The sequence below is a fragment of the Pyrus communis genome, chromosome 1 (genome assembly GCF_963583255.1).
Source record: "Pyrus communis chromosome 1, drPyrComm1.1, whole genome shotgun sequence".
NCBI classification, from domain to species: Eukaryota; Viridiplantae; Streptophyta; class Magnoliopsida; order Rosales; family Rosaceae; genus Pyrus; species Pyrus communis.
Genome location: NC_084803.1, coordinates 10921489 through 10929907, shown reverse-complemented (window position 1 = coordinate 10929907; position 8419 = coordinate 10921489). Strand labels below are relative to the sequence as shown.

The 8419-nt window shown below is 39.0% G+C and overlaps 1 protein-coding gene and 1 pseudogene across 1 annotated transcript; one reads left to right on the top strand and one right to left on the bottom strand.

Moving 5' to 3' along the window:
- Positions 1-355: 355 nt before the first annotated feature.
- On the top strand, positions 356-1111 carry LOC137742570 (flavonoid 3',5'-hydroxylase CYP75B138-like; annotated as a pseudogene).
- Positions 1112-4438: 3327 nt separating this feature from the next.
- On the bottom strand, positions 4439-7806 carry LOC137730817 (amine oxidase [copper-containing] gamma 2-like). Its single transcript, XM_068469803.1, has 4 exons — positions 6306-7806; positions 5968-6081; positions 5062-5612; positions 4439-4965 (listed from the first exon to the last, which is right to left on the bottom strand). Exons 1-4 carry the CDS (start codon positions 7611-7613, stop codon positions 4755-4757), a joined length of 2184 nt encoding a protein of 727 aa, XP_068325904.1. The 5' UTR covers positions 7614-7806; the 3' UTR covers positions 4439-4754.
- Between the last annotated feature and the right edge of the window lie 613 nt (positions 7807-8419).

Here is an 8419-nt window from a genome sequence, read left to right as displayed (position 1 = left end):
TGAAGAGGAATACTATTAGACCGTGGTACTAAGTAGCAAGACTGTCCAATAGTTTAACCTCCAAATTCGTAAGTTTTCATTCAATGTTTTTGTGTGCATTTGGTTATGTCTTCCCTTGAAACATTATGCATTGAGACAATCTCAAATTTAATCTCACCTATTGACATGGTTGATTGTTTTACAATCTACGTTAAGTTTTTAGCCTTACATTGGCAGCTAATCGCTTAGATTTTAGGTTTCAAGTTTAGAGTTTTCAGCCCTACATGTATGGAAGTTACTTTCCACACGAGCATTTATTTTCCCTTGTTTCCTGAGAGCCAATTAGTACAGTAACACAATTTTTTGTGGACAGGATATGGTGGTGGAAGGGGGGACTGACACTTCCTCCAACACAACTGAGTTTGCACTGACTGAAATCTTGAACAAACCAGAGATGATGGAAAAAGCCAAGCAAGAGTTAGAAGATGTAATTGGAAAACACAACATTGTAGAAGAATCCCACATCGACAAATTGCCATACTTACAAGCTGTGATGAAAGAAACTTTGCGCTTGCACCTAGCCCTGCCTCTGTTGGTCTCTTTATTGCCCAAGTGAAACATGCATTGTGGGAGGCTACACCATTCTGAAAGGATCTTAGATTTTCATCAATGTTTGGGCCATACTCAGAGGCCCTTCGATTTGGGAAACCCGTTGGAGTTCAATTTGGAGAGTTTCTTGGACATCAAATGGGACTATAGTGGGAAGGACTTCAACAAATTTCCATTTGGTTCAGGCAGAAGAATATGTGTTGGGATTGCAATGGCTGAGAGCATGGTGATGCATTCACTTGATACACTTTTGCATTCTTTCGACTGGAAATTGCCAGAGGGAGAGAAGTTGGATCTTTCTAAGAAGTTTGGGATTGTGTTGAAGAACAAGCTTCCTTTGGTTGCCATCCCAACTCCAAGGTTATCAGATCCAACACTCTATGAGTATAACAATGTTGCAATCAAATTCCTTAAAAATACTTCACTTGTAATAATTAATACCAACTTAAGCCAAAAAATATTTCTCAAAAGCTGCATGTTTACGATAATGTTCTCTTGTGAGATATCGGTATATCAATTATGAATTTATACCAAACTTTTGTTCCTAGAAATTCCTAGGTATAAGAGCATTTGTTTTGAAAGCCTCAAGCTTATGTTCCTCTTTCTACGATTTTCTTTTCTCAAGCATTTCCGGATTTGACTTGTTTTATTTATCTTCTTTGTTAAAGTGATGAAAAATGATATTTCAAATTGCTCAAGTCCTAAGGGTAGGACTAATCCCCAGTGAAACTCGGGAAAGCTAAGTTACATGGAATGAATATCAAGAATCTTCTTGAATAGAATTAGTCGATGCCCCTATGAAGACGATTTTGAATAAATTGTTTCAGTAAAAAGGTTAACATTAGGATTTGGAGGTAACTTGAATGTTGTTCAATGAATCTATTTGTTGGTTTGTATAAAAATAGATGTAGCATGATTAGGGTAAAAATATTGTTAGTCGACGGGCGGCATTATTTTTTTATTTTTTATTTTTAAACAAACGATATTATCTTCACAGTGGACTAGTAATAATGTGATTCAAATTTATCTTTAGCGATAATCGAATCTAAGACCTCTCACTAACAAGTGAAGAGAAATACCACTGGGCTATTGTACTAAGCGGCAAAACATGCTTAATTTATTTCTACTCAAATGATACCACTGAAATTAGTATCTTTGATGTTATCAATAACTAGAAAAAAGAAATGGGAGCTTTAAGTTTAAGGGAGTGTATTCTATATGACTCTTAAGCCTCGTTTGGCAACTCGGACTGTACAGACTATTTCAATCGGATAGGACAAATAGTCTAATACTGACTAAATTAGTCGGGTTGTCCATCGGATAATACGTTGGACTATAATTATTTTTTTTAAATCACATAATAATTGTTGTTAAAATGAAAAAAGGGAGAAAAACAGAAGGAAAAAAAAAGTAATTAAATATCATTAAGACAAAATTAAAAAAAAAAAAAATTAGAAAAAAGGGAATGTGAAAAACCCAGGTCTCTTCCCAGCGTGTCTTCCTTTCTTCACCATCTTACCCACGCTTCAAATTCCACCCACCCATACGAACCCACTTCCTCATTTCTTCAATCACCCAAAACCCACATCGATTCACCAACCAAAACAACTACTGATTAAATTGAAGATTCAAATTGATGAAGAAAAGAAATCAATTCGTGGCATTGTCCGAGTTAACCGGAACCGTAGGAGCTGGATCCAACGCTGTTGGCAACGGAAGATGATTGAGCTGCAAAGCTTGTTGTTGTTGACGATCGATTGGGCTTCTTGATCTCAACTACCTCTTCGTCCACATCGTCGTACTTTGACGTCGATGGCTGAAATGTGACGAAACAGGAAGCGATTAATAATACCAAGCTTTTGGGTTGTAATAATTGTTCAGTGTCAGCCGTACTAAATTTGATGGATGGTATAATTAAGCAGTGCTTATTTAGCATGAGAGTACACCAAACAATGGCTACTGTATTATTAATCATATCCGGTGCTTAATATGACATGCCAAACTAGGCTTTAAATTCAAGTGTATTCAATCTTGGTTTTGTTGGAGACTATACAAGTCACCCTGTATTGAATAAAGATTTTTTACAACTTTTAAAAAGTCTACAAAAATCTTGTAGTATTATATTATGACTTTTTTACCAGCCTACAAAAGTCTAGATGTACAATATTTCATTCATTTTAAAGGATTTTAAAAAGGGAGTTTTAACGAAACCCTTCACTTTTAAAGAAAAACCACATTTTTACCTTTAGTTGGTACTATTCATTACACATTTATTTGTCATTTTTCATTAAAAATAAATTTTTTCGGACTTTTCATTAGTTTTCCATTTTAAAAAAGTCATGGACTTTCAGAGACTTTGATGTGTTTTATGGTATACTTGTTGTCATAATAAATCCAACCTCTCCTCCTAAATTTTTTATGGATTTTGTTTTATTACTTCTAATGATTACTTCACCACCCGCCATGATGCAATAAGAATCAAATATCTCCACTTCCGCAACACCATGTCATCACCATTGATGCCGCTACCGTCACAATCATCTCACTTCTTCTACTAGCACCTTGTCATACAATCATCACCGTGTCACATGCTCCTAGGACCATATTTATGCCTCCACCGATACAACCAACATGATCGCCACTTGAAATAATACCATGTTCACTTGCCCGCCACCACCACTCCCTCCACTACCTCTACTACCACTACATTGTCACAACCATCATCATCATAACCTTCTACGACCACTTTATCGTCGCCACCCCCACCTATGTCTATTGACACTGCCATCATCGTGATAGCCACCTTTACTTCCCTCTTATACGCCCATTACCACCACCACTACCCCCACCCCATCCCCACTCCACCCCCACTCCTCCACCACTCTAGCACGATGTTAGAAACACACAATTTACAAGAATTTGGAATAAAAAGATATAATGTTTTTGGGTTAAGGATTCTTTCATATGTCTAACAATTTTGGTCATATCAGGAAAAAGTAAATTACATAAGTGTAACATTACTTACTCCTAATTGGTTTCTTAACCAAAAAAGAGGAATAATTATTACAAAGTTTGTTAAATTCTCTTGACCTCTAAAAAAAAGGCGAGCATTAAACTCTCAAAAATATATAGGAGTTTATCAAGAAAAAGTGTGGATTTCAATAAAAGTCTATGAATTCTACAAAAGTCGTATCACATAAAAAAGGTTGGAGCTCTACTCTTACAGAAGAATTTTCATGCAACAGTGATGTTGGTATATCTTAGTCGATCACGTACTACTTTATAATATATATTGTGTATATATAGGCATATCAATGTTGAATATAAGTTCCACATTGGGGAATTAAGAAAATAAAAAGCGATATACAAGTTTATGATTCCACTGTTAATAACATCGATACATTTTGTGATAAAATTCAACACCATAATATTAGTGTGGTTAGGAATGGATCAAATGATTCGTCTCTTTGAATTTCTGACAAATCGATCGCATTATTAGAAAATATAAAACTTGAGATATATTTGGAAATTTAGAACTTGAGACCTTGTCCAAGTAGGTATATGATACCACTAGAAAAATCAAGTATGGAGGTAGGCATACATAGAAATGATGGTACCATTTAGACAACCCTAGGTCATCACCATCATGTTAACCTGCCGAAACAGCCGGTCTGTCCATTTTATTCCACCACGTCGCCACCCAAAGGCGGCATACTTCTCAGTTACGCAACAACAATGACAAAATGTAATGGATTATACATATTTGTTTCGTTTTCATGAATCTTTGACGAACTATAATTAGTGTAATTAAAGTGCTTTTAGAAATCTCTAAGTCATCAGATTTCACGAGTTCATTGTCACACAAGCTAAAGCTAATCAAATTGATAAACTTTTAGGCATATGTTCCACCACCATCACCACAAATTACATACTGGAATTGAACAATACATATACAATGCAAGATCATTCCACTAATTTCTTTTATTTTCGGGTCACGTCGCTTTTGTACGACTTGTAAGTTGTTACATACTTATATACATCAAAGCTAATTTCATAGAAAACCCCAAAGTAGGCACATATGGAGGAAACTTTTTATAAGAAACTCATTATAAATACATCTTTGAGGTTAAAGCAATGGATTTCATGTGGAATGCGCTCTGCCTTAATTAAGCTGAAGCAGCAGCCGTGCAAACGGGTAGATCTGTGGCAACATTAGGAGGAGTCCGAAGTATGGGGTTACTCTCAAAGAAATTGACAGGTTTGATATCGAAGCTAGATGACACAGTTGGCATTATAGGGAAGTCTTCTTGACAGGGTATGTGATGAAACCCTAATGTGTACCAAACCACAATATCCTTGTTCTCGATTGGTCGGTCCCTACAATATCAAAATAAATTGAATTGTATCAACATTGTGTACATGTGATCAGTAAATTCAATGCAAATAAATGACCTAACAGTAGTATGTACGTACCTGTTAGACCACACGGCAAGAGTATCTTCGCCCGTGCTTTGGTCTACAAACAACCCACCAGCCCATTGTTCACTCCTATTGTATGGGGTAACCCAAATTTGATTGTTTGTAAAAGCACCTCTCCTTTGGGGAGGATCGTCAAGATCAAGCAAGCTAGCAGCAGTGCCACCGGGAACCAACTTGTACCCTACAGGGTTTCCAACCCGTGTCTTTTTCGACGGGTTGATCATGTGGAATTCGGACGGGTCGTACAGTTTGAGCTTAATCTGTGCATCTTTCTCAGTTTTGGCAACGGTTTTAGTAGCTTTCAAGTAGCTTTTCCTGGGTGATTCAGTTGGGGAGTTAGACTGCCTTTGGAGATTCACCTTCATAAAGGAGTTATCTGAGCCGTCCACGTCCATATCAAGATGAAATGTGACGTAATGATCGTGAATAACGCCAATAACGTTCTCCGACAAGAGGGTGCCATAGAGATTCTCTTGGCTAGATGAGACTTGGTTCATGTTCTCATAGGAGGTGCCTTTCACCATCAAAATGCCACTAAGTCCAACCTATATGTTTGTTGCACACACGTATTATATGTAGTATTAACAATCTTAAAATACAAAATATTATGGTGAATTTCCATAAAAATACAATAAATCATAGGATTAGTCTCTCGGCCATTTCTATTTATTCAAGCTTGTAAGATTCATAAATAAACGACCACAATCAGAGATATTCATGCTTGTGAGACTCATAAAGTAGAAATAACCACAATCAATCTGGTGATACACCATGCACTATTAATCCTAATTACACTCTAAGAGAACATATATATATATATATCAGGATTTTAATCAAACTCAAAAGGAAACATAAAATGCAAAAATGATTGTAATTATAGGAGAAGTAATCACCACTAACCTTAACTCTGATTAGTCCGTCTGTTTGGAACTCCCAGTCGATGATATAATCATAGTTAGCGACTGATGCTGCCATTCTAACTACCAATGTCACCTTTGGCCTCACTTCCCTAACCTGTAACAACGCATTATTTTTGTACTAATTATGTATTATCATCGCTAATGCTATTTACTTGCATAAAACTGATGCACTTGCTAAAAACATCATAATATACTAAATATTTTGTTTAATAGAAATGAAATTGCTCGTGTAGATGAGTCTTACTTAATTCTATTCAAAATATTAATAATGTAACATAAAACTAATAAATACGATACATGTAACATTAAGTTCCTTACCTCCATGCCCGTTATCGGACACTCTGTGTGCCGCCACCCGATATCGCCCGTATAGCTCTCGAATATGCAAACCATGTTTGATCGGACGTATGGTTTTCCATCAGCTGCCGCAAACACAGCATCCATATAGTAGGCGTTACGCGGACAATCGTTAAGCGGCTCCAGAGGCATTGCCTGTAACCCGAACCCGTATTCACCGGCATCCATATAGGTCTTAAAGTACCACGCATCGGTGGGGTCCATGTAAGGCACAAACAACTCTGACGTAAACCCTTTGTACATCACATCCCTCAGCTCCCCGGTATCCGGGTCCCAGACTTTGGCCCGGGATACGATGACGCCCGCCCTGGCGTCAGGCTTCAAGTGAAATTCCCAATTTGCCCATTTGACCAAATGATCATTTTCTACCGTAAAACTCGGGCCATCCGGCTGTTCTATAGATATGGGCTTGATCGGCTTTTTCACTTGATTGGACCTTTGGGCTGAGTACCTATAATCTGTATTGGCGGCCTTTGGTATGGGGATGCTCCTGCCCTTATCCGAAATCTCCACCACTTGTTTGGTGTCCAAGTCAACGAGAACAGTTAACCCTTCGATCGGACGCATGTAGAAGTTCACAGTATCTTTGGTGGAGTAGCACTGCACCTTAATCAACCTCCTGTTCTCGTCCGCCCCGCCGTACCACCCCGTGGAAAGCGGGAGACACCTCAGGTCCGCCAGATCGACCCCGCGCTCGACGATCGTACGGTTGAAATCAGCGTTCTTGAGGGGGCTGAACGTGGCAGCGGTCAGCTCCTCCAGCGTCATCGTCGGGTAACCGTAGTGGGAGCCGGTCTCGTGAACGGTCACCTCGGACGTGGTCAGGTCAACGGTTAGCACGAGCGACTTGCTGTCGACACGTGCGACGATAGAAGCCTTTCTGGGGAAGAGAGGGTCGCCGTGCTTCCATCCGAGGACGAGGGACTTGTCGGGCTCCTGGAGCTCGACGGAGTGGAGCGCGTAGGCGGAGGTGGAGTTGAAGAGCGCGTGGGAGTTGAGGATGGTGCGGACGAAGTTGAGTTCTTGGATGGTGAGGGGGTCGAGAGGGTGGTGGGGGGTGTCGGAGCTGTGGTCTTTGAGGCGGCGCGTTGGGATAGGGGGTTTGGATTGGATGCGGTTTTTGGAGGAGCACCAGGCGGAGTTTGTTGTGCAGTCGAGGAGGTCGGAGACGTAAGGCGGCGCGTAAGGGAGGTGGAACCAAGTGAAGAGGAGGACTAGGCCTATGCAGAGGGAAAGGGAGAAAAAACGCAGGAATCTCCGACCTTCCATGGATTCTGTGTTTCAGAGTTTGAGTGAGAGCGAGAGTGAGAGAGAGATCGTGAGTAATGACAAGCTAGCTTACAACTGGGTTGAAATAGAGGGCAGAGCTGGCTACAGGATAAGCGCCGATGACAAGAGGAATATTCCAAACAAAAAGATGAAAAATATTATAGAATCAGAAGGACCAGGATTCTCTCCTAATCTAATGATCTTCATGATCAAAGGATGTGGACCGTTGGATGAAAATTTAACGGTTACAAACAAGAAGCTCTTTTAAAATTATAATAATTATAACCGATAGATTTTCGTCCAACAACCTAAATCCCTTCATCATAAGGATCTTCATCCTTAAATTAGGAAAGGAACCTGATCCGAATCAGAATATGCAAAAGTCGATTGTTGTGCATACCGATCACCCACGCACTTGTTCATATACTGCACGGTGACGTAACGTAGCCTTCTTGGCTATCACAACTTTATGAATTTTCGAGGGCTGAAATCATTAAAACTAAACATTGATAATTCATATTTATTATAAATTGATTATGTTATCAATAAAAAATTACATATCAATCAAATCTCAAAAAATTAAGATAATGTGTGTTTCTCTATTGAGGACTTAGCTATCTTCACTTATTATTAACGAACTTTTACCGTTCGAATGATTATACATTTACCCTTTATCAAAATGTTCATGTCCCTGAAAATTTCACCCCAAAAATCCCTCTTGCTGGTTCCAAGTGTTATGAACCGCACCAATGCTGGGAAGACATTTTTAATGGCATTTCTAATGCAAAACACTTGATATACATAGC

Excerpts from the sequence above, each read along its gene's own strand:
- LOC137730817 (XM_068469803.1), bottom strand. The coding sequence starts at position 7,613 with ATGGAAGGTCGGAGATTCCTGCGTTTTTTCTCCCTTTCCCTCTGCATA. Across the intron at positions 5,613-5,967 it reads ACGGACTAATCAGAGTTAAG|GTTGGACTTAGTGGCATTTT; the intron begins GTTAGTGGTGAT and ends ACAAACATATAG. Across the intron at positions 4,966-5,061 it reads CTTGCCGTGTGGTCTAACAG|GGACCGACCAATCGAGAACA; the intron begins GTACGTACATAC and ends TTGATATTGTAG.